The sequence below is a fragment of the Taudactylus pleione genome, unplaced genomic scaffold (genome assembly GCF_031769625.1).
Source record: "Taudactylus pleione unplaced genomic scaffold, aTauple2 ptg000181l, whole genome shotgun sequence".
NCBI lineage: Eukaryota > Metazoa > Chordata > Amphibia > Anura > Myobatrachidae > Taudactylus > Taudactylus pleione.
Window position 1 is genome coordinate 7,808,279 of NW_028284583.1, and position 24,796 is coordinate 7,833,074.

At 42.7% G+C, this 24,796-nt stretch overlaps 1 protein-coding gene across 4 annotated transcripts in view; it reads right to left on the bottom strand.

Annotated features, from left to right (window-relative positions):
* The window catches only part of GLI3 (GLI family zinc finger 3), a 257,696-nt gene that overhangs the window by 52,154 nt on the left and 180,746 nt on the right, over positions 1–24,796 (bottom strand). For all 4 annotated transcript variants that reach the window (XM_088476046.1, XM_088476045.1, XM_088476047.1 and 1 more), the window contains 2 exons: positions 23,646–23,798; positions 2,670–2,871 (listed from right to left, as the gene is read on the bottom strand). In XM_088476046.1, the coding sequence (XP_088332172.1) occupies positions 2,670–2,871; positions 23,646–23,798 (355 nt within the window). The remainder of the gene's footprint in view (positions 1–2,669; positions 2,872–23,645; positions 23,799–24,796) is intronic.

Below are 24,796 nucleotides of genomic sequence, written 5' to 3' on the forward strand. Positions count from 1 at the left end.
GACAAAGCATCAACTCATGGCATTTTGAAGACTGATAGGTAGAGCTTTAGAAGGCTTTGCCATGCAAGGTCAGTGAACTGCAATGCCAGTTCATTAAGATGTGGAGCCTCAAATAACTAACATAACTAACTTAAAAATAATAAAAGAAAACATTCAGGCCTTATAATAAAAAAGAAACTTATGGCAATTCTGCTAACAAGCTTATTCTGATACTGGTTGCAGCTGTGCGTTTACCAAGAAACAGCTGCGACTGAAGTTACAACGTTGCTCTCTGTTTTATTCACTATAGTATAATTTTTACTCATGCAACTCATTTACTGTGGTTCAAAAGTACAAAAAGGCTTGCTTTAAGCACTACCAATCAGTTTCAGATGTAACTATGTGTCCGGCAAGGGCTCCATGAGCTGTGCATGAGCAGTAACATTTGTGAAAAGGGCTGTGTAACTTAATCAGAGTCGGCCATTTGTAAAACCACATTCCCAGCAGGCGTAAGCGTTGGAATGTCTGGTGCCTCAATATGCTGCAGGAGATTTCAGCTATTAGTCTGGAGGGATCCATGGAGTGACATCATTGGAATAAGGGACAGACTATTCCCTAACAGACATTAGGATTTTTCGGAAGTCAACTCAAGCATTTTTATCTGAAGTTGGTAGGGACACTAGTAGAGATTTTCAAAGTAAATAAGGAAAATCCATACATTATAGCTGATACCAACTAATCATGTGACCACTTATTTTTAAATATGCATGTGCATCACAATTAACACATATATTGGGGTGCATGTCAGTTGTTGAGAGCTATGTTATGTGTGCAATTACCAACATTTATAGGACACAAGTGAACAGTGGGGATTACCTGTGAATCATATTTGAATTGGCAATACACTTTCCACTGATCTGATAGTGATTTTTATTATGATAGCATCTTAATTGGCCAATGTATAAGGAATCGGTATGGAATCCCGGCTGTCGCATGGCCTGCAGTTCGATTCCCGGCAGCGGCAGCCCGACAGATCAGCAGAGCCCAGCAGCGGAAGCCCGACAGCGCTGGAAATCCCGATCGTCCCTAAGGTAAGTGTAAACTAACCTAACCTGACCCCCTAACCCTCCTTAGGGGTGCCTAACCCTAACCTCCCCCCAAAGTGCCTAACCCTAATCCCCCCTCTAAGTGCCTAACCCTAAACCCCCCCTTCCCCGCTGCCTAAACCTAAGTCCCCCGGGGGAGTGCCTAACCCTAAGTCCCCCCCGGCGGTGCCTAACCCTCCCTCCCCATAGCCTAACCCTAACCCTCCCGGGGGGTGCCTAACCCTAAGTCTCCCCCGGGTGCCCTAAATCTAACCCTCCCCCCCGCAGCTGTCCGCTCACGGCGCCCGGTATCCCTTCGATCGGGATGCCGGACGCCTGTCTCCCGGCATCAGGGAAATAACAGGCGTCTAGTTATTGACGCCTGGCATTTCACCCTCGTCGGGATATGACAGTCGGGAAGCCGGCTGCCGGTATTAAGGCAGCCGGTTTCCCGATTGTATACCGTGTATAACCCTTATTTGTATTCCTGACATAGTTACAGAGTGTAAACAGACTTTGGTATTCTGTCCCATGGCATGTAGCCTGGTATAGTGTTGCTGTGTGTATTGCACGCCAGGAATGTAAACACATACTCAAGTAAAACAATAGCATCAAGAATTATTTAGTGGTATAGACATACTAACAAACAGCGCAGCCACTTTAGGAAGGAGGAAAAGGATAGTCCCAGTATGTTTTTCTCCATTTATAGCAGGGACGGGGAACCTCAGGCCCGAGGGCCATATAAGACCTGCGGAGTCATTTGGTCTGGCCCTCTGAGCTTTTTTCTTCTAGTCTCAACTGGTTAGCAGGACGCCTACAATGGCACACTGCAGCCAGGATCTATGTAGTAATGCCACCTGGAGCATTCTTAAGACACTTAAGACAGTCACACCGCTGCCCTTACAGCTCCCCGAAGGATCCTCTGGATGCTCCAAGCGTTGATGTAATCACCGGCGATGGCAGCCCAACCCCATGTTACATCACACGGAGGGTGTGTGGCCTGCACCATGCCCACAAATAATGTTATATATATATATCAAAATGGCCCTCCACAAAAAAAGGCTCCCCATCCCTGATTTATAGCAATGTTCAGATTGTTACTTTACTAACTTATCTAGATATTTAAAGCATAAAAACCTGTTCAAAGCAATCTATGACATGCAACTATGTTGGTTCCCCTCATTTGCTCTGTATACAATGCACAGTACTGTAATAGCGACTTTGTTATCCAATGCTGCGTAACAAGTTGAATGTGATTCCTTAAGCAGGCCTCTTGAATATATCATTGATTAAAGGTGGCTATATTGCTAAAGCATAGTTAGGAAAACACAGAGATAAACTTGTATTTGATGTCTTCATTCATTTCAGTGGAAACTGCCACAATCATAGGAAGCACAATATTTAAGGTGCTGTACTCTTCTGTCTGGATCAGAATTGTTAGAACACCACAAGTTAAGCAGTTTTCAGATTTAGTTACCATTATGTAGTTTTAGTTTAAGCTGGTAGTGGCCCAATTAAAAGTGCATTACAGCCTTTCATAATAGATAAAATAGAGCTGTTAATGTTTCACATAAGTGTATAGTTTATCACTTTTTTATGTATTACCTTAATGCACTTGCTGATAAATGTCCATAGGAGCCACTGGCTGAGGAGCTGCTACGTGAGTTGTTGAGAATGGTAACCAGAGAGTTTGGAGATGTACGGATCATGGTCTGAAGGTCAAAGCTGTGATCCGAGAGAGGGGATATAGATAATGTTCGTTTTCGGCTTGGTCGGGCTGTCAGTCTGGGGCTGGAGAACCTGGAACCTGAGAAGAAGTGATAAAACTTTACAACTATGCCATGTAATACAGGTACATACAGGGTTACCTGGTCCAGTAACATTTAGCAGGTAAACTTTATGACAGGTAAAATGTGTGTCAGACCGTCAGACATTTTATCTAGCAGCCATACACTGTAAGATATCTCTCACGGTGTATTGGCTATGATATCTAGCTTCCTCCTCTGGAGAGGAGATATTACCTCGTTCCTCCCCTGTGAAGCAACAGGGGAAATGTCCGTTGGTGAACCGCGACGGCACATACGCTGTCGACTTGTAACTTTAAAATATCGCATCGGACATGCTGGATGATTCTGTATGCCTCACTGATCAATATTTTCGGTCGCACACATACACAGTACAATTATGTGGGCTTTCCACATAGATTATAAGGATCGCCCAGATAATAGTTTAATGTATGCCTAGTATTAGTCACAATTAGTCAAATTAGCAACATTCTCAATGTAAAGAAACTAACAAGACACTTTTTGCTTCAAGAACTATGTGTTACATGCTGCAGAACAAATGAGGGCTCATGCTAAGATAGGCGTATATATATATTTTCTTACCAAAAAAAGTGACTGCAGAACTCTGTAAGCAAATTTCGTATTTGCCTCTTTTTAAGCTTGGAGAAGTGGGGCGGGTGGATAAGGAATGTGCAAATGCAGACTAAGGGCTTAATTCAGACCCGCTCGCGAGCGCTCGCAAGCGGGTCGATGGTGCCCTAATGCGCATGCGCACGACGGAGGGAGCTCCGTCGTGCGCATGTGCAAGACCCGCATAGCAACAGCCAAGCTGTCGCTATGGGTCTCGCACGAAAGGGGGCGTGCTGTCGATGGTGAGTGACAGCACGCCCCCTTTGGTGGGCGTGCCGGGGGCGTGGCTACCCAGATGGAGGCGTTCCCATGGGAACGCCTACCGTCTGGGTCCGGCCCCACTGATATCACTAGTGATGTCAGTGGGAGTGCTTTTGGTTCTGATAGAGCCAAAAGCACTCCTGGGCTTGCGGCAGCGAGACCCTACCGCAGGGTCTCGTCGCAAGCCCGATGGTCGCGATGGTCTTGACCATCGTGACCATCTTTTTTGGCCGCTCGCATAAGCTGTGGGTGGTCACCCACAGCTATACGAGCGGCCAGGAGGCCGCTCCATTTTTAGGTAGGAGGGTCCTGATTCAGAGCGAGCGCACTGGTCAGAGCGTCCGGCTCTGAATCAGGCCCTAAATACAGTAAGGGCCAGGGACATATTACTGCCCAAGGTGGCCCATGTGCAGCATGCCCCTCCCCAAATCCATGCATCTTACCTTATGCAGGCAAGTAGGTCCCTCCTCCTCCATGGCGCTATCCAGAGGTGTATCTACCTATTGGCCAGGATGGCACTCGCCAGTGGCGCTGGCATAGGGGGGGGCGCCATCCGGGGGTGCCACCCGGGGCCAAGGGGTAGAAATTCTTCCAATGAAAATTGTCCCGCCGCTCCGTCAGAAACCGCTGGTGACAGGAGCATTTTTTTTCCTCAAACAGCCTGTCCGAGCGAGGTCCCGCCCATTAAACCCTGCCGGGTCACCACCACACACACTCCTCCCCGTCTCCTACTGGAGGAGCAGGGGCTAAGTCAGGGAAATGGCGGTGTAGTTGAAGGCTTCACAAGCCCTTCCTGCACCACGTAGGGTCTCCTCCGGGTGACGTCACCTACAGGGTCAGGTATGCTGCTGGCCGCCTGCCCGCCCGGCGCCTGTAGATTCAGTGAGAAGCTAGAGCTGAGTTCCGTGAAGGCGGCCTGGGAGGGACTCCTACTCATCGAGACCTCACTACTGGCATCACACTGCAAAGGCAATAGGTATGGGTGCAGACTGTGTGACTAATTTTAGATAGTCCAGCTTTTTGTTATATATATATATATATTTAAATATGTGTGTGTATATATGTATATGTATGTGTATAATATATACATATATATATATACATGTGCGTATGTGTGTATATATATATATATACATATATGTGTGTGTGTGTGTATATATATATATATATATATATATATATATATATATATATATGGTATATAAGGGTGGCTGGTTTGGGAGACAGAAGGGGGGTAGCTGGAGAAACGGGATGATGAGGTGAACCAGAGAAGGGAAGAATGGAAGAATTGATAGGACAACCAGGATAGGGCAGTGTAAGCAGCTCTAAGAAAGGTAGCATGGTACGAGAGGACTGTCAAATCCCAGGGGGCTGGCTGGGGAGACAGAAGGGGGACTTGCTGGGGACACATTATTATTCAGGAAGATGGCGAATGCGCACCAGAGAGCAATGGCTCAGACACAAACTCTTTGCTTGATGTCACTGGGACCCCCTTGCCGGCACGAGGTAAGTATACTCTGGGTGCAGGTTGTGCGGTGTGGGGGCCCCCTGTACCCAGGGGCCCATGTGAACCACTCACCCTGCACCCATTATAAATAAGGACGAGTTTGCATAATTATGAACTGAGGCACATATGTACTGGGATACAGATATGCCTGTCTGTAGTCATATGTATTGTACTGTACTGTAAGTCACTGGTCAACTTATTTGTTTATGTACTTTGTAAGGCGCTGCAGAACACTTGTGGCGCCATATAAATAAACGATAATAATAATAATAATAATATCAACTGAGGACTGATGCAAACACATGCTGATGATGATGACAACAGTCACTTCTGACTTACATTAGGTGAAGGTACTTCTGTAGCAGGTGGATGCATTAATCACTGATTGTTTTTGCTACTTTCATTTGTATGATTTTACCTGCTGCATTATAGGCTAATTTAAAGCAACACTAAGAGTTTTTTGCCATCGAATCTGGGTGTAAGTAAGGGACTAGTGCATAGCGGGATGCATCATGAGATACCTCCGACTCAGCACATGGGCGCAAATTAGAGATGAGCGGTTCGGATTCTGTGGAATCCGAACCGCTCCGAACATTGGGGATCCGAGTCCACCCGAACCCTGTTCGGGTGTTCACCGCCTGACTCGGATCCCCGTTCGGGGCCGAACGGCGGCCGCCTGATGTCGGATTCTCACTAGAGAATCCGACATCAGGTCTCCTCGCGTGTAGGGCAGAGCGCAGTGATAGCGCTCTGCCCTACACAGACACAGACACACAGCCGCCAGCGGCAGCTGTGTGTTTGTTACAGCAGCCAATGAGAGTCACACAGACTCTCATTGGCTGCTGCACGGAGGGAGCCGGCTGGAGCTCACACATGAGCTCCGTCTTCCGGCTCCCTCCTCAGCGTGTGACAGAGCGGACGGCGCGGGAGCGGGGATACAGGTAAGTTTTATTTTTTTTATTTTTTTACTTGTCAAAGGTCCGGGGGCGCTACTGGGGGGGGGGGGTCTGCACTACTGGGGGGGTCTGCTACTGGGGGGGGGCTATACTACTGGGGGGGCCATACTACAGAGGGGCCTGCTACTGGGGGGGCTATACTACTGGGGGGGGTCTGCACTACTGGGGGGGGTCTGCTACTGGGGGAGGCAATACTACTGGGGGGGCCATACTACAGAGGGGCCTGCTACTGGGGGGGCTATACTACTGGGGGGGGGTCTGCTACTGGGGGGGCCATACTACTGGGGGGGATCTGCACTATTGGGGGGCCATACTACAGAGGGGCCTGCTACTGGGGGGGGGCTATACTACTGGGGGGGTCTGCTACTGGGCAGGGCTATACTACTGGGGGGCCATACTACAGAGGGGCCTGCTACTGGGGGGGGCTATACTACTGGGGGGGGTCTGCTACTGGGGGGGCCATACTACTGAGGGGCCTGCTACTGGGGGGGGGCATACTACTGGGGGGGCCTACTACAGGGGGGGCCATACTACAGGGGGGGGCCCATACTACAGGGGGGGCTACTACTGGAGCAGCCTACTACTGGGGGGGCCTGCTACTGGGGGAGCCATACTACTGGGGGAGCCATACTACTGGGGGGGCATACTACTGGGTGGCATGCTAATGGGGGGCATACTACTGGGGGGGCCTGCTAATGGGGGACATACTACTGGGGGGGCCTGCTAATGGGGGGCATACTACTGGGGAGCATTCAACTGGGGGCACTGCATAGTGGACCGTACTACTAAGGGGACTGCATAGGGGGCACCACTGCTGGGGGACATTGTGTAAGGGACACCGCTACTGTGGGCATTGTGTAAAAGGGTCACTACTGTGGGCATTGTGTAAAAGGGGCACTACTGTGTGTCGTAACATAAATAAGAGACACTACTTTATGGTGTAATGTGAATCAGGCCCTATGTGCGGTGTAATGCTAATAAGATTGTGCACTGTGACTCCTAGGGCCGTAGCCCACTTTGTAAACAAGTACTGTGACTCTGCTGGCCGTACCCCACTGGGTGGGTGCACTACTTTTCATTTCTGCCACTGCTGTGTGGCAATGTGTCATAGATGTGCTTTATACTGTGGTGTCTGTGTCGTTGTGCCGCTGCTTTGTCGCTTAGTAACCAGTCAGCTCACTGCAACCTTTGGCCAATAATGTTGAAAACAATATTATAAGCTGTGATATGGTCTAAATTGACTGGAAATTAATGTTATTGAGGTTAATAATACTCTAGGAAGAAAAAAAAGACCAATTTATGTGATTTTAGCTTTTTTTGTCAATTTTTGTAAAAAAATCCAAATCCAAATCCAAATCCAAAGCCAGTCACCGCAGTTTGGCAAATCCAAATCCAAATCCAAAGCCGGACGACGAATTAGAACCAAATCCAAATCCAAATCCGGCAAAAATGGTCCGGCGCACATCCCTAGCGCAAATACTGAACTTTTCTTCCTGAATGCATACGAGACCAACCCAGCATCATAATGTGTATATTTTTTCTCTGAAAGCATAGTTGTAAAAGATGATGTGTACATACAAGATACTATTATTACAGTGCAGCCCTTGTTCTCATTGAGTGGATCAAAACAGCGAGTGGTTTTGACAAGTGCCTTCACGTTCCACCTGTGATCTACTGGCTACAATTGAGGAAAATTAGGAAGAAAAATGTATCTTCCCAAAGCTGTCCTCAAGGGAGCTCTGTTTATTAATGTGCAAGCAACATGATAAATTGCTAAACAAAAGGATAAGACTTCTATGTATTAGCCCACTCATTCCTGCTGATTTATGAATCTGACGGCTGCTACAACATTCCCATCATTAATTCGCTACAAGCGATGAGACGCTGCGGCTCAGGCCTGAGCTGCCGACTAGCCTGCACCTTCTCCAGCAAATGAGATGTGCTGAAAATAAACCAACCTTCAGATTCAGTTACCTGATGCTGCCTTGCTCCTGTGGCCCCAATTGATTTAATTTGCAAACTAGGACTAAAAACATTCAAAACATATATTTCTCTTAATAAATGTAAAAAAAAAAAAAAAATGAACCAGAAAATGAATAATAACCACACAAATAGACACATGTACTACTGAGTTCACAGTGTGTCCTATGTGTATTCAGCAAAAAACATCAGATACATGTAAGGCAATGGTGTATGTAGGGATAGTGGTTGTACATATAGTTGTGCTTTTTTTTTCTTGCTGATGGACTACTAGTTGCTAATTCCGCACAATTAGGAAATAAGGAGTTCCGGGCTAATGCAATCTACCCTTTAGGAGTCGTGGAGGAAAATTAATTATGAGTTTACAAAATCAATTGTCAAAACTCCAGCACTGAAGTGGCAAATATTATTATCTTAGTTAAGGGGAGATGAAATGTCACAGCGGCATTAATTTTCAAGCACTCCTGCCATGTAACCCCATTAATGTCTTCCTGCTACAGAGGAGATTAACATACGTTATCCACCGTGAATACAATTTATCTGCTGTTTAAATAAAGCCTTTGGCTCTTATTATAAGCACACACGGCAGGATTTATTTGATGCCCAGAGATAATTATCTGCTCAAAATGTTTTTCCAGTTAGGCCACTGCAGACTGTTAAATAAAAAACAGGTCCTCTGCACCTTTTACTTCTACTTCTAGTATCTGTACCCCTGAAAGTTGAACATTTAGTTTACTGTCTGTATAAGACAGATCATTATAAAGCAACTGGGCAACATTCTTCAAACTTTTAAATAGTTTTAGAAATGTGTTTAGATGAATTTATTGAGACAAGACTGTATTTCATGCATATCCTTTCTAGATGTTGCCCTCTTGAGACTTTATGTAATAACAGTGTCTTCCCAGGTAAAGAAATAACAGCTAGCACCCTTTCTTGTGCGAATCATACATAGTATAGAGCGTTTTACTACAGGCAATTCATGAACACAAGTCATTATTAGATGGCAGAGTATCAATATGGCCATATGAAGATATAGACTAATAATAAAAGTTATACAGTTATGGAGTAGTATATCATTTACATTATTCAAACATGGACATGATGAAAAACATTACATTTACAAATCTAATGTGCAAGTTACTTCAAAATGATCAGTTTGGGTGCACAGCATTCTATATGTAAATTTGCATAATTTAATATCCCTTGTATAACATTATACACGTTTTACATAAGTAACTAGTAACTAGTTTCTAGGAAGAGAACATTTTTCTTAAAGTTGGTTCTTCAGCAAAAGGTATGAAATGACCGAAAGACAACAAGTAATACATTACATCAGACAGAATATTGTTGTTCTTTGCTACTGACCACAGTCTATAGAGACTGTGGGGATATGGCTTCTGTGCTCCATGTATGGTGAACACGGCTTAAAATCGTACACAATAAAGGTAAATGCAATTATACAGGCCAGTATTTTTGACTGACATCTAGAGATATCTTATTATCTTAACAATACAATTTTTCAACATTTCAGGATCGTTACTACCATTGTAAAGAACTAACTTATTTGTATAGAAATAAACTTATAAACACGTGAAATAATTCAATCAATATGGCCAGTGTCAGTGGTGAAGTAATGCTGTAGCAGAGTGTGTGGCACCCTGGAGATAAGCAGGCCGGGGCACTGTAAGTCCATCTTCCCTCTTGGGTTGGTATACTAACCATCCTCCTTTCTCCCTCTAACCCTCCCTTCTTGTAGTCTAAACCTAACCCTCCCCACCCCGCACCCTAACCCTCCCCATTAGTGCCTAAACCTGAGTCTCCCCCCCTTAGTGCCTAACCCTAACCCCCCCCAGTGGTGGTTAACCCTAACCCCTTCCCTAGGGGAGGCTAACCCTAACCTCCACCCCCCCCCAAAAAAAACTAACCCTAACCCCGGTATAAACCTAACATTCCCTCCCCTCCCAGCGACTAACAGCTAGGACGCCCCGGCTTACCTCGTTCGGGGTGACGTCTGTCTAGATTCCGGCGCCAGGATTAAGATAGGCGTCGGTATTTCGACACCTATCTTTAGTCCTGTGTCGGGCTTGCGACGTCAGAATTTCGACCAGCGGCATCCTGTCCGCCGGTCTAACTACATCCCCTGAAACAGCAGTAGGGACGGCGCCAAATAGGGCTGTCTTAGTACCCAACAAATAACAGTAAATATTAGCAATATTATTATTATCATCTTTCATTTGTTAGGTAGCACAAAGTATATGCAGCGCCGAACAAGGGTTATCCTGGAAACCCAAAAAAGTACACAGCAAAAATACTTTCCACAACTGTGAACACTACAAAACATAAATACTATTACAGCAATAAAACCACAGAGAATGAGTTACAAGTACAAGGGAAAGGGTAGGGCAACTCAGTGTAGCTTGATACAACGGGTAATGGTGAGTTACAGGGGCAGGTACAACAGTTCTCAATGATCATGTACCTATCGAATTGGCGAGCAGACAGTGTCAGAGTAGTTGAGGGGTAAAAAAAGACAAGGAGTATTGGTGGTAGGGGTAGTGTGGGGGAAGGAACAAGAGGGAAGAGAGTTCTGCCCGATAGGGGAATTCTAAAAGGGGGGATGAACAGTTGGAGGGTGAACTGGAAAGGAGCATGGTGGGTTGGAGTAGGGAGTGAGTTTAAGAGGCGTGCTGGTAGGCGTTTGGTGATAAAGTAATATTTCCTTGTCCTCTGTTACTGTAACATACACATTTTTGTATACATATATAAATATGAGTGAAGGAGTAACTTCAGAAGGGGTTAAAAAACAAAGGAAATGTAAAGAGGTTGAAAGCAATCCTACTTTAGCATGTTTGTTTATACTTTGGTGAAATCTCATGCATTAGAATAATTTAATGTATTGTGAAATGTTTAGTAAAGCTTTTTGAGATGTTATAATAACTGCAGTCCATTGTTATAGTATTTTAGGCCTTATGGATTCTAGGACAATAACAGACCTTGAGGATCAGTGCTGGAGTGACGTGGAGTAAAGTTTATAAGAGGTCAAGTTTCAACCAATTGGAACTTATATGCATTCTTCTGCTGGTGAAATGTCCAATCCATTGTATAGCCAGTGTATTTGTTTCTCTCATTGGCTCACCAAGGAAAGCAATGAAAGGAAAAATTATAATGGATATATGTGTAATGTGGTCACAACTCTAAAGTCTCTACCTCTATCCAAAATGACTGGGCTACGCATTACCAGACAGCCCAACAAGGTGTGCACTTTCCTTCTCTCCTAGGTGAGCAACAATATGGCCATGGTGAAGTCATTTACCACATAGGTAAGACCAGGGGGCTTATGTAATAGGGTGGGACTTGCAGCCGCTGCGGAACGCGTGGGGATCTTCCTATATTTTTAAAGCGGAAATCATTTTAAGGCAAAACCAGCGTGATTTTGCCTTTAAAATGATTGCCATTTTAAAACTACCCTATTACATAAGCCCCCAGACCTGGATTAAGGCTTTGAGGGACCGATATGGCCTTGACCATATTTTCAGCACATACAATTACAATTAAGAGCACTAAGGAAAAATCGAAGGGATTATATCAATAAAATATTATCTAAACCTAATATATATATATATATAATAAAACATAAAGAGAGTGCACTCACCAGAGCTTTCCAAAAACAAGAAAAAGTTTTATTCACATAAATCCATATCAGCATGTGATGTTTTGGTCTGCTATGAAACCTTCCTCCGATTCAGACAGCAAGCCAGCGCCCCTCTGGGGTGCCTTCTGCCGGGACTGTTGTAAGCTTCCACCGAGTGTGAGCGCCGGCCATCTGATACTGCTGCCTGGGTGATGGTTAGCAAGGACGGGTCACTGTGGTGTGTCAAATGTCAAGCACAACGCGTTTCAGCCTGTCGGCCTTTTATTATTATTATTATTATTATTTATTTACCTACACCTGAGAGGTCCCCCTATTGAAGTGGACTGGTATATAAGATCCTGTGAACTTACATATGCCCATGATCAGTTCCTTTCATCTATTAAGGAACCAAAAGCATTGCTACACACATTTTTTCTGACCAAAGAAAGTGTTCTGGATAAAAACTGACTGAGACTTTACAAGTGTGAATTGGATACAAAACAGAGAACTGTCCATCAAACTAATAGGATGGTTATCTTTCTTCAATTTATGATCTAGAAGAAAAGTAAATTAAGGCAACAGAGTTTGTATACTGGGACATATATGTCTAAAGGAGTGTGGAGCATCATAATATTATATTGAAACCATTGTGAAGTTTTTGACTATATTTTTGCTGCTATTTACAAAATTCCTCAGACTAAGCCTGATCTATTTTTTATATTTTATATTTTTCATGTTATTGTCAATTGTGTATTGTATTTATTGCGTTAACTGTATTCATGATATGGCCATATTATTATGTATTAATAAATTGTATTGAAATCGATTGTTGTAAACAGTTTCTAATTGGCAGCGCTTCCTATATTTCTATTCTTCCTTTTCAGTCATAAGAGGTGTGGCAATTACCTCTAATAGGAAGCTGCAGCATTAATTAATTAGAGAAGATATCTTTCTCTATACCAGATTAGGCGCCAGGCTGTGTAATTTTGTTCTTTTAAGCAACAGTCAGCCTGGCTACATTGAAGATGAGTGTGTGTGCCCACATGTCGTCATGTGATATCACATGTGCTCCTGTCTCACAACACGTAGCAGTTACCTATGTGAGTCACTCTGAGATAGGGGAAGACGTGGGGCAGAGGACAGATAAGAGGGGAATGTGACAGTGAGTAACAGGGTCTTAACTACCTCTATAATCCTGCTCTCGACAAGACACTAATACAAGCTGTATTCTCCCTTCTCCGGGATTCATTTGGTGACCATAAGCAAGCCACTTTTTTAAGTTTAGTAATAAAGTTGTTAAGGATGGCACATATGAATGAAAATAGACACAAATACATCAAACCTGTTGTAAGGTACTACTATTGTACATCATACAATAGTTTTTAAATGTTAGTGAAACACAGCTATGTCTTATGTATTACTGAGGTTTACTTTACTGTATTGAGAACTTTGCTCTATTCTACTATCATTCTCTAATATTAATATGCAGAAACAGCCAAACTGCATAACTTTTTCTAAATGGTCTTGAAAGCAGGCACACCATTGATGTCACTAAGGGGTCAATTCAATCACAGGCGATGTGACGCTGAGCATTGCTGCGCACATATAAGCAGGTTACGGTACCCAAGTGATGAACTTGCGATGTGGATGGTCACAACATGCCGTTTCAGAGCGGTACATTGCCTGTAATTGAATCGCCCACTTAGAGTCATCTCTTTTTTTTATTTTTTTTTTAGACATTTCGAAATGATAGAACTTAATGTATATATTTAAGTTTGTATTTAAAATAAGCTTGCTATATGGAAAACTGGCTTAAATTGCTCTGTATTATATTGTATTGCTCAGTATTGTCTGCCAGGAAATAACAATAGCGCTGCATTAAATCAAATATGTTGCAGTCAGTAACTAGTGACTGCAGAAGTTACATACAACATAAGTATGCAGACGTAGGCTACACTGATAGAGAACATGTCTTCATTTGCGCTTCCCTGTATCACTGAGGTCGCATGAGACGTTCAAGTCTGATTGGTAAAGGTTTCATTTTCTCAAGTGATGAATGATAGGGCATTAAAAACCCATCTTAATGACAACTAATTTACAGACCAGGGAAATGTTTTTAATTGGTTTTCCCACTTTCTTTTGTCTAAATAAAAACACCCGTCATCCATTACCTGACTAGACCAGTTCTCATCATCTGAAGAAAACGAGACTGTGTCACTTGCTTTTGTTTTTCTCAGTGTTTAAACTTAATTTGTCTCTTAAAATTAATCATTAGCAAAATTTCAGCAAATAATTACTATTTTTGGAGACTAAATGGAAACACAGACCAGAAAAAAAACACTCTTCTGGATCTTAACAAAGAGAAATGAGGAAGCAAACGTCAACATCTGCAATTATAATTTAATTAGGGGGGTCATTTTAATCCAGAAAGCGCATCATAAATGAGTGTATTTAGTCTAGTGCGCTCATGCTTACCTTTGTGACCCACGCTCAGGTTTCATGACCTGAAAATAGGAAACCGTCTATTTACTACTTACTGCACTACAGAAACACGTGGAGTGCTGGGGTTAAAAAAAATTGGTTCAAAGCCCATTTTATTTCTGTATTTTTTTTTGCTTCTTTAAACAGTACTGCTCAGTGCCTCTTCCTTACAGGAGCTATGAGACATTCCCTTTACTCCAAAAGTTACAATTATGTTTCATACAGTATGCTTGATCTTATGCGCATAGAAGGTACAAACTACATTCCGGTAGTAGATAATACCATCTTTTAGGCATAACCCCTAACTGTCCCATAGAGCAAGGCGTTTGTCATGACTCCAGGACAGTTAGGACATATGCCCTGGTCATTGGTGGATTGTTTTTAAAGGAAGGGGCCCAAAGTGATGTGGTTACGCCGCATGTGCAGATGTATCCTCCATCATTGTTGCTGTAGTCACATTAAACAGCCCTTCTAGTTATGCCTAGTTCCGTGCAAGTTTACTCATGCCGAGCGTCTTTTTGTGTCTTTTTCGCCGCAAATGTGTCTGTAAAATGATCACAATGGAACATGGTGCGAAAAACAGCCGCTGACACTGTAATGTAGCATGGCTGATGAGACTCATCTGCAGTGATAAAGACGCCCTCTCATGCGCCCTGTGTAATGCCACACATAACACACGGAGGATAGACGAGGAAGGACATATCTGTAGCATGACCAAGGCTCTTTTCATGCATGCTACATTTGTAATTTGGTTTGAGTCAAACCCTCCTGGTTGCTGCACACTTTATATATATAAATGTAGTCTCAGGAAGGTCTGTGTTGAGACATCCTGCAGTGATTGCAAAATACGCGCTATAGAGTGTTTTTATGCACTACAGGCAGTGAGGAACTCGGTTTTTAAATACGAGCGGGTCCTTTGCTTTTTCATAACTTGAAGCTCATATAAATATCTTGTATGCATAATTGCATTCTATCAGAGCTTAATTAGTGTTCCCGCTAGCCTTCTTCAGCAGGGCACCTCACCCTGCCCTTTTAATAAAACTGTATAATGCTCCCTGCCCTTAATTGCAATGGCCTACTTCCACCCTAAGTGCTGATCTCCCGCCACTGTCCGGATGCCGTGTTCAACTCCAGACAAGGAGTAGATGACCTCAGGAGTCCAGAGAAAGCAGTGATTAGATTAGGCTTGTTTTTTGCTGCCTCCTCTACTATCTGGTGAGAGACAGGGGACTGGGTTTGCCTCTTCCTGCTGAGTCTGTCTCCAAATAGCAGAGAAAGTCAGCAGTGTCAGCAGGGTCCCTGTTGGCTAGCAGGGAGCATATAGGCCTAATCGGATACACCAAAACCTCCGGAGAGGAACATCAAAAGGTATGTACCTGCAATTACAGAACTTTAATACATTGTTACAACTTTATTATTATCCCTCCCAAGTCTCCCTCCACATATGGCGTGGTCTGTTTGCATGTGGGGAGGTCTGAAGGGGACTGAAGGGGCATGTGACATGGCCTTATGTGCATTGAAGGGACATGTGGGGTGGTCTGATTGCATGTGGGATTCAAAGTAAAAATTATTCCTTTGCCAAAGATGCTATTGAATCCATGTACAGTAATACAACAAAACAGACATAACTAAATCAGGTACTGTCCAAGCTCTCACTGCTGTTCCTTGATAAAAGTGACCCCGAATGTAACAGTTGGTAACACTGTTATAAGATCCATCATCATATTTTCTTCCCAAAAGAAAAACTTACTGTATAAATGTTAAAAAATGTACAATTTCTCACCCACAGATGTAGTATTAGTTCAGTAAGAGGGATAGAGGAGGGAAAAAAAGTGTTTTTGGCTGGACACTCGATTCCTGTCTGCTACAGTCTGGCATTCTTTGTCTGCCTAGCAGTATAGTTTAGTCTAACATTTATTCAATAATCCCTTTTTTAATGAGCTTCCTCGAAAGTTGACCCATTAAGCGCAAGCATTTTACAGAGGTTGTTTTAGTGCAAATAGCGGACATATACACATTTACTCTGATGGCAGGTATATACTGTTGTATTGATCTCTCTTTGACTACAAAGATGTTTTCTTAGCTAATGCTGAACTGGAGTGAAGCAATCCAAATCTTCAACATACAGTATGTCTCTAAGGAAAACTGTAATCATGCAACGTCACTATAACCACATAATGGATGGAAACACAATGTTGATATATAATGCATAAGCAAAAACTAGTTGAAGGTAGCTTGTGTATGGTATCTTTATTTCTCTTTTTTCAACACTGCACATAAAACAGTACTTTATCACGTACCTTGTGACAGTCCTTTTGACAGTCAAAGGGTCATTCCTCATTGACCTCCTATACAGACTAGCAATAAATGTGTTTTTAAAGAGGGAAAAGCAGCATTTTTCAAACAATGACAGAGATCTCCCTGGTCACTTTTTTTTCGTAACTGACACTCCCATCATTTAAACTATGAACACTTTAAACATATAGGGCCAAATGTAATTGGGTGAGAGTTTAGAAAATGTGAGAGTTTAGCAGGAAACTGTCATATTGGTCGAGTTTTATTTTCAAAATGGGAAAACATCTGGATGAGATTTTAAATCATGAGAGTTTTCTGAGTCTAAAAACATGTGAGTTTGAATGTTCTCGGACTCTGTTACATTGGCCAAGTTTAAAAAGTGTGAGAGTTTACTGCTAAACTCTCACCCTATTACATTTGGCCCATACTGTATTCAGGCATGGATTCTGTATAGCAATCTGACAAGCGGCTATTCGGGAATTTGGTTTTGGTGCCATATTTCTGAAGAAAGTGCCTAAAATTTGGCACAAGCACCATATTTCCTAATAGATCACTGGAAATATAGTGCATGTGCAGAAAATAGCGCCTATAGCGCATGCCTATGACATATACTATTGGTACTATTACAGAGTCTTTGTGATCTTCTACACCTGCGCCAAATACCATATTAATGCCCCTCCTGTCACTTTTTGGGATCTGCCCGGACTGTATTTATCACAAATATTTAACAATAACTGGGGTATGTATTTTAATGGAGTGGGTTATAAACTAAAAATATTTCAGGAGGTTGAGGGCAAAAGGAAGGTATTCCTGGCTAGCTTTGGCATACAGATGCAAGTTAGCCTTTTCCAAAACCAGAAGAGGAAGAAGGTTATGTTGAATTTAGTGGTGAAGTGCAGTAATGATTGCCAGCAGCTATCTTCCACTGTCTCTCCCCATTCAAACCATCCCACATCACCAATAGCTACAAAATAATCCCAGTCGACTATCAGTTTGAGGCGTTAAGTCCGGATTCGCGGTAATTTACCACCGATGACATCATTATCGCCTGTTTTAATTTTACTCCGTATTCAATTTGAAAGACTTTCCGCCTAGGCGTTAAGTCAATGCAATGTAATAGGCGGTAAAGTATCGCCTATGAATGGCAGGCGTTAAAAAGTGCAGAATTGGGGTTTTGGGGTGCAATATTTCGGGAACCCCCGTGCAGCCTTCAGACAGTCCCCCAAAGGTAATCTGTGTCAAGAAAAAAAAAATTAAGGGCACCCCAAAAATTTACTTTGAAAAAGGGGAAAAAAAAAGTCGGGGTACAAACTTAAAAAATAGCGAACTTTACTCTGGGGGGGTCCCCAAGTATGCCCCAAGTGTTTTTTTGATTGCAGGTGTTTGTGGCAGGAAGGTTTTTCCAGATTTTTTAAAGTCACTTTAGCAACTTTAAAATATGATGAACCCCATATTCAAGTACCCCAAATTTGATGCCCATCGTTGTTTTGCCCAAAAAAAACTTCTAAATGCTCTTCTACATCACCTTATTCAAAGCCGCATTTATGCACCTGCCGCGGCTATTAGAAACCCCGACTTTCTTCAGTAGTTAAAAATGGGGGTACCCTTAGAAAGCCCCCATGTCTACACATCTTTAGGGGGGTCCCTAGAATATTTACAGAAAGTTCCCATTTTTTTTAACCTGTAAAAAAAAGTAGTCCCCGACTCCCCCGAGATCACCAGCTTGCGCTGACCGACTTGGGGTGTAATGCTTTGGACCTGGAGCCCCGGTGATTGGGTCTCCGGGCTGTGGCATTACACCCCAGTTGGTTGGGTCTGGTGCTGGTCTTAAATATAAGGGGTACACCACGTCTTATTTGCCCCCTATATTTAAAACCAGCACTAGTCCCTGCAGTCTGGTTCTAAAATACGGTGGAACACTATACATTTTGGTCCCCGTATTTTTAGAAACCACCACTGGCTGGCAAGCCTGGGGCTGGTTTGGCTTTTGGAGGGGGATCTTATGTCATTTTTTTTGTTAAGTTTTACAAATTTTTTTTACAGGTTAAAACAAACGGGAATTTTCGGGAAATATTCTAGGGACCTCCCTAAAGATGTGTAGACATGGGGGATCACTATGGGTACCCCCATTTTTAACTACTGAAGGAAGTCGGGGTTTCTAATAGCCGCGGCAGGGAAAAAGACCTGGCAAAGCTATTTAAAAACCCGACTTTCTTTTGCAGGCAAAAACAGGGGTACCCATAGTGATCCCCCATGTCTGGACATCTTTAGGGGGGTCCCAGGCATATTTTCCGAATATTCCTGTTTTTTTTCGTAAATGGGGTCAAGGGTCATTTTTCAAAAACAGGGATAATTTTTTAATTAACTATAGCAAGTGAAATAAAGTTTAGATTTGGGATTTAGGGGTGCAGGCTTATAAAAATTAGCCTGTACTTTTGAGAATGCCCCCTTAAAATTAAATGTTGCAAAAAAAAATGTAAAAAAAAATGTAAAAAAAAAAAAATCAGGACACCCCAAAAAAAAAATACAAAAAAAATTTTGGGGTGACCATAAAAAAAAAAAAAGTCAAACAAAAAGCCAAACTAATGAAATTAATACTGGTGGGGTCCCCAAGTCTGTGGCAGGTGTTTTTTTTATTGCGCAGAGTAGCGGCAGGTGTATTTTTGCTGAATTTTTAAAATTATCTTTAGGGGCTTAAAAATATGCTAGTACCCATTTTCATGTACCCCAAATTTGATGGGACCACTTTTAAAAACGAAAAAAAAAGCTAAATGCTCTTCTGCATCACTTCTTCAATGTCGGGAAAAAAAACACCAGCCGCAGCTATTTAAAAACCCTGACTTAGTTCTGCAGGCAAAAACGGGGGTACCCATAGTAATCCCTGAGGTCTGGACATCTTTAGGGGGGTCCTACAATTATTTCCCAAAAATTCCTGTTTGTTTTCTCCGATCCAAGTATCACCGGGTGCCGTTTTCGCCTACTTTCAAATTGAATACGGGGATACGCGGGCACGCGCGCGATACTTTAATGCCTGGAAAACAGGCGAAGCCAGCGTTAAGTCTGGGCCGCGTTAAGTTAACGCAGCTCGGTTCAAATTGAATACGGGCCTAAGGCTGCTGTAATATTGGTATCTGATAATGTTTCTGCCTTACTGAAGCCACATGCACTTTTCCCCCCATCAGCTACAGTCGTTATTGCACTACCTCATGTATCCATTGTTCCCAAGACCTCCTGGGTTGTAAGATCATGTGGGCAAGGACTGTTTTACAGTCTGTTTTCTGTCATTCTATGTTGTGTATTCGTATTAATACGGGTTGGGTATGGGATCCCGGCTGTCAGGATGCCGGCTGCCAGAATACTGAAAGCGGCATCCCGACTGCCAGAATCCCGACATGCCTATTCCTAACCTCTCCCTCCCCGCACCCTAACTCTTCTCCGTTAGTGCCTAACCCTAACCCTCCCCCTAGTGGCTCCCTAACCCTAACCCTCCCCCTAGTGGCTAATCCTAAAGCCTAACCCTAAACCTAACCCTCCCCTTACCCCCCATACTTACCCTCGGGATGCCGATGGTTGGTATACTGGAGCCGTGATCCCGACTGCTGTCAGGATTCCGGCACTGGTAATTACATCGTCGATATCCTGTATAGCGGGATGCTGACTACAGTATTATAGGCCCCTCAATGTGCAGCACTGTGTAATAAACTAGTGCTCTATAAATAAAGGACAATAAAGGATAATAAAAACAGCAGAACTCAGCTTACAGATATAAACTGAGTAAAAAAGCATTAAGTATAACGTAAATTACTTTTACATTTAGTAATTCAGCCAACCATATTGATGATATGGAATATATCAGCGCATCTGTAAATAATGGAGTATGCATCTAATCACATCAGGAAGAGTGCTCTGTGGTGGGCTTATATTACGCAATGTGAGTTTGATTGGTAAATATTATTCTTTGCTTCTCTTACTTTTATACATGAACTGTTCAATAGACAATCAGAAAAATAAAAACGACAAACATTTCCTAGTGCAGAACTTATTTGTCTCTGTGCCAGACTGCCATTACTTGGGCCAAAAGAATTTATGATTAAACACTACATTTCCCAGTGCTTCTCCCATTCTGCTTAGCCGCATAATAAATGTCTTAGCTGGAAATGTCTAATACGAAGAGCACAAGAAAGCATATTTAAAAATGTCCACAGCTTCCCTTTGATGTTTTTACAAGGTCCGCTCAAGAAGTTGTTTGACTTTGGATTTAATCCCAGAAAATAACCGGGCAAACAAGTAGTGTAAAGTTAGTGATGACTTTATTTCTCTATTGGAGTGGAGCACAGAGGAAAAATAACAATGCTTGGAGGGGAAGTAAATTAAAAATAATCACAGTTACAATGGACAAAGCGAGAGGTTTGTAGACATTTTTGGTTTATGCTTTCCAAATTAGCATTGTAACAATTTTATTTAATTAGACTGTTGAACTGTATTTGCTAATGTATTAATAACATAGGATAAATACATAAGTATTCACAGAAGCTCATGCCAACCATCAGTTAAGGCGCACATCCACTATGCGATATTAATGAGCGATTGAACTATAACGACATCAGTATCGTTCAATCGTGCACTATGTCGGAAACGACCAGCGATGCACGCTCCCGCTGGTCGTTTCCAACATCAATCATCGCCTGAACATGCTGGTCAATCTGCCTATAATGACAGATTGACCATGTTCAGGGATGAGGGAGGGTGCCTTACACTGATTGACATATCGTTCTGTGTAGGCACTACAGGGGAAGAGGAACGACTGTACGATTACAATGTTTCACTATCTGCTAGTGGATGTGCCCAGTAACTCTTCTTACCCCTGCCCATGAAATACATACACATAACAATGATGTATGTGTGAGGGAATAGCTAGGCACTGTTGTATGCATTGTTGTACGCTGTTCATTGTAATGAGGCCAGATTAATCCCCTTACCCCTACCACAATGCCCTCCACAAAGGGACAATAAAGAATAACGGTAGTTTGCACCACTTTCCATTGGTACAGCATTCTAATTTCTGCTGGCAAAGGTGGCATTGACTTTGCCCAACTAATGCAAATAAGAGCCATAGACATCCTGATCTTCACACAGTTGTTTATCTAACTATACTACACACAACTCTAGAAGTATATTTGTATTACAAAGAACATACACAGTTTCTACTTTTTTTTAATAACTGAGCTATTAGTTCTATAATTTAATCTAATAAAGTTGGGCCATCATAGTTAGCTCAGTATGGGTCATACATTTGACTGAGTCTTATTAAATAATGTCCTATTAAAATTATGTCCTATTATATGTTATTAAAATTATTCCATTGTAAATACAGTAGAAGGTAATGCAGGCCTCAAGAAAGTTGAGGGTTGCAAAAAAGTTAAAGTGACCAATGATTTCACATCCTCTGCTGGCAAAGATGTTTATTTATGTATACATAATAAAGCAGAATGCCAAGTGCTGAGATCAACGTGCTCAACAGGTGACAGTAGTCTCATTCTCTGGTGGGAGGGGCCGGAGCTCTGACCAACTGTCAGTAACTGTAATGCAGCTGCTACTTCGTAAAGGGGTTTATTGGTTGTATATATATATATATATATACTGTATATATGAAATATGAAATGTCTTCTGCCAACATTTTTTTATTTGAAGTGTTCTAGTAGTATAGCTTTGCATAGGGGCCCTGTCGAGGGAGTGGCCCACGTGACCAGCGGCACTATACAGACTGGTGTCAGCAGCGCCTTCACCCACCACTCACACCAAAAACTGCAGTTTAATTCAGCGGGTTTGATGCAGTGTCCATGAAAATAGGTTCAGTAGCTTTTGCACCAACTACTTGGACAAACAGACACAATGTTTTGATATTATAGATATTGTAAATAGACTACCAAGATTTAAAATAACATTGTTACTATGATTCCAACGTCATAACATCTTCAGCCATTAAAAAAGTTATTTTTCAGAAAATTGTTACATAAAATATCATAGTTAAAAATAGTGGCACTCACGGGACTGAGGGCCTGATTCAGAGTTGGGAATAGAGAGAGAGATAGCACTTAACTGTGTAACTGGACAAACCATGTTGCAATGCAAGGGATGTAAATACATAATATTATTTTTGCATGTAGGGTAAATACTGGCTGCTTTTACATGTAGCCCACAAATACTACACAGCTTTATTATTACTCTACAATTTAGATGTCATTTTGGACACCTCTCTCCCAAATCTAAATCTCTCTGCACATTTTAAATCTGCCCCACCTGCAGTGCAACATGGCTCCTCCAAGATGATCAGTTGAGAGAGATATCTGACTCTATTCCCAACTCTGAATCAGGCCCTGAGTCTGCATGTCCGTGCCACGTGCATGTTCGCGATGATGTGCAATGCACGTGTCAGCCATCGGTTGGACACACATTCAAATTTTGTATACGCACGACCCGACGAATGACAGGTCCAATAAACTAGTTTAACTATGACTCGATGAAACTTTATAATGAAAAGCTCAACTTACACAGTGGGAGATGTATCAAACCTTAGAGAGATATAAACACAACCTGTTAGAAGTTGACTGGTTGTTACTTTGGGGTCTATTTACTAAGCAGTGTTAGGAGACTCCCAACTGTCATTTTTCAAACACAGCCTGTGACATGGCAGTTAGGAGCTGATTGGCTGGTACCTTAACACATTTCACTTTGCCTCCTAACACTGCTTAGTAAATAGACCCCTTTACCTCTCTCCAAGGTTTAGTACATCTCCCCCCCAAAGTGTGAAGTCTAGCAGAAGCATGGGGCCAGACAGCATCAGAGTGGGGGTGGGGGGGGGGGTAGCGGACAGGGGAAGCAGACTAAGGTGACCAGCAGGCATATGCCAAGTCCCTTTAGTAGTTCTCTATAAAAATATTAACACTGTAATAACAAAAAAAGTTATATTATTCAAGGGTTGCTATTATAAAAACGTAATCCCTTTATCCTGCACCATGAAACAAAACGCAAATGTCAAAATAATGCATTACTCACTTTCCATGGCATGAAGATACTCCATATGAAGAGCAGTGGCTCCGACACCTGGAGTTGTTGGGGAAGTGATGATGTCAGCATAGGGACTGCGTTGTCCTGCGAGCAGAGCCATATGTTGGTAATATTCAGCAGGGCTCACACCAGCATGCGGCACTGGAAGATATAATATAATAGTTAAAGCATGACTATAAACTTAATGCAGCTAAATGCATTCAACTGACTTCACTCTATCTGATAGATTATGCATTATACCAGTGGTTCCTAAACTTTCTCTGTGCGTGGCACCCTTATTGTGTCAGATTTTTTTTCTCGACACCCCAAAGCCAAGGGATAGATTCAATTAGCGTTAATGTTTTGTTGGAAATTCTCATGCTAATGTAACACTGGCAAAGAGCAAGCAAGGTTCTCTTACAATAATAACCTCTTATGTGTACATAATACATATACATACATACACACAAGCAGGGTCACACATAGACATACAGAAACACATACATACATACACACACATACAGGCAGGGTCATACATACACACAGGCAGGGTCAAACATAGACATACACATACAGTATACAGGCAGGGTCAAACATAGACATACACACACATACAGGCTGGGTCACACATACACACACATAAAGGCAGGGTCACACATACATACACACATACAGGCAGGGTCATACATACACACAGGCAGGGTCAAACATAGACATACACATACAGTATACAGGCAGGGTCAAACATAGACATACAAACACATACAGGCAGGGTCAAACATACATACACACACATAAAGGCAGGGTCACACATACATACACACATACAGGCAGGGTCACACATACATACAGGCAGACTGTGGTACCACTCTCACCTTGCTTCACTTGGAGCCAGCTGCCCCTTCCTCCATGCTGCTGTAGTCCCGTTCTCTGCTGGGGTCAGAGGAGCATGTGCAGAGCTCACCAATCAGGGCTCAACACATGCTCCTCTGACCCTGGAGTGTCACCAGCATAGAGCAGGAGGAAGGAAGAGGCGGAGCTTCCTGCTGCTGTATCCCGACCCCCACCTGGCTCTTCCCTAATGTGGCTCTCCCAAAATCAGGAGAACTGCATGGCCCAAGAGACTGGCTAATGAGAACTCATTGTGCTCCCTACAGCTT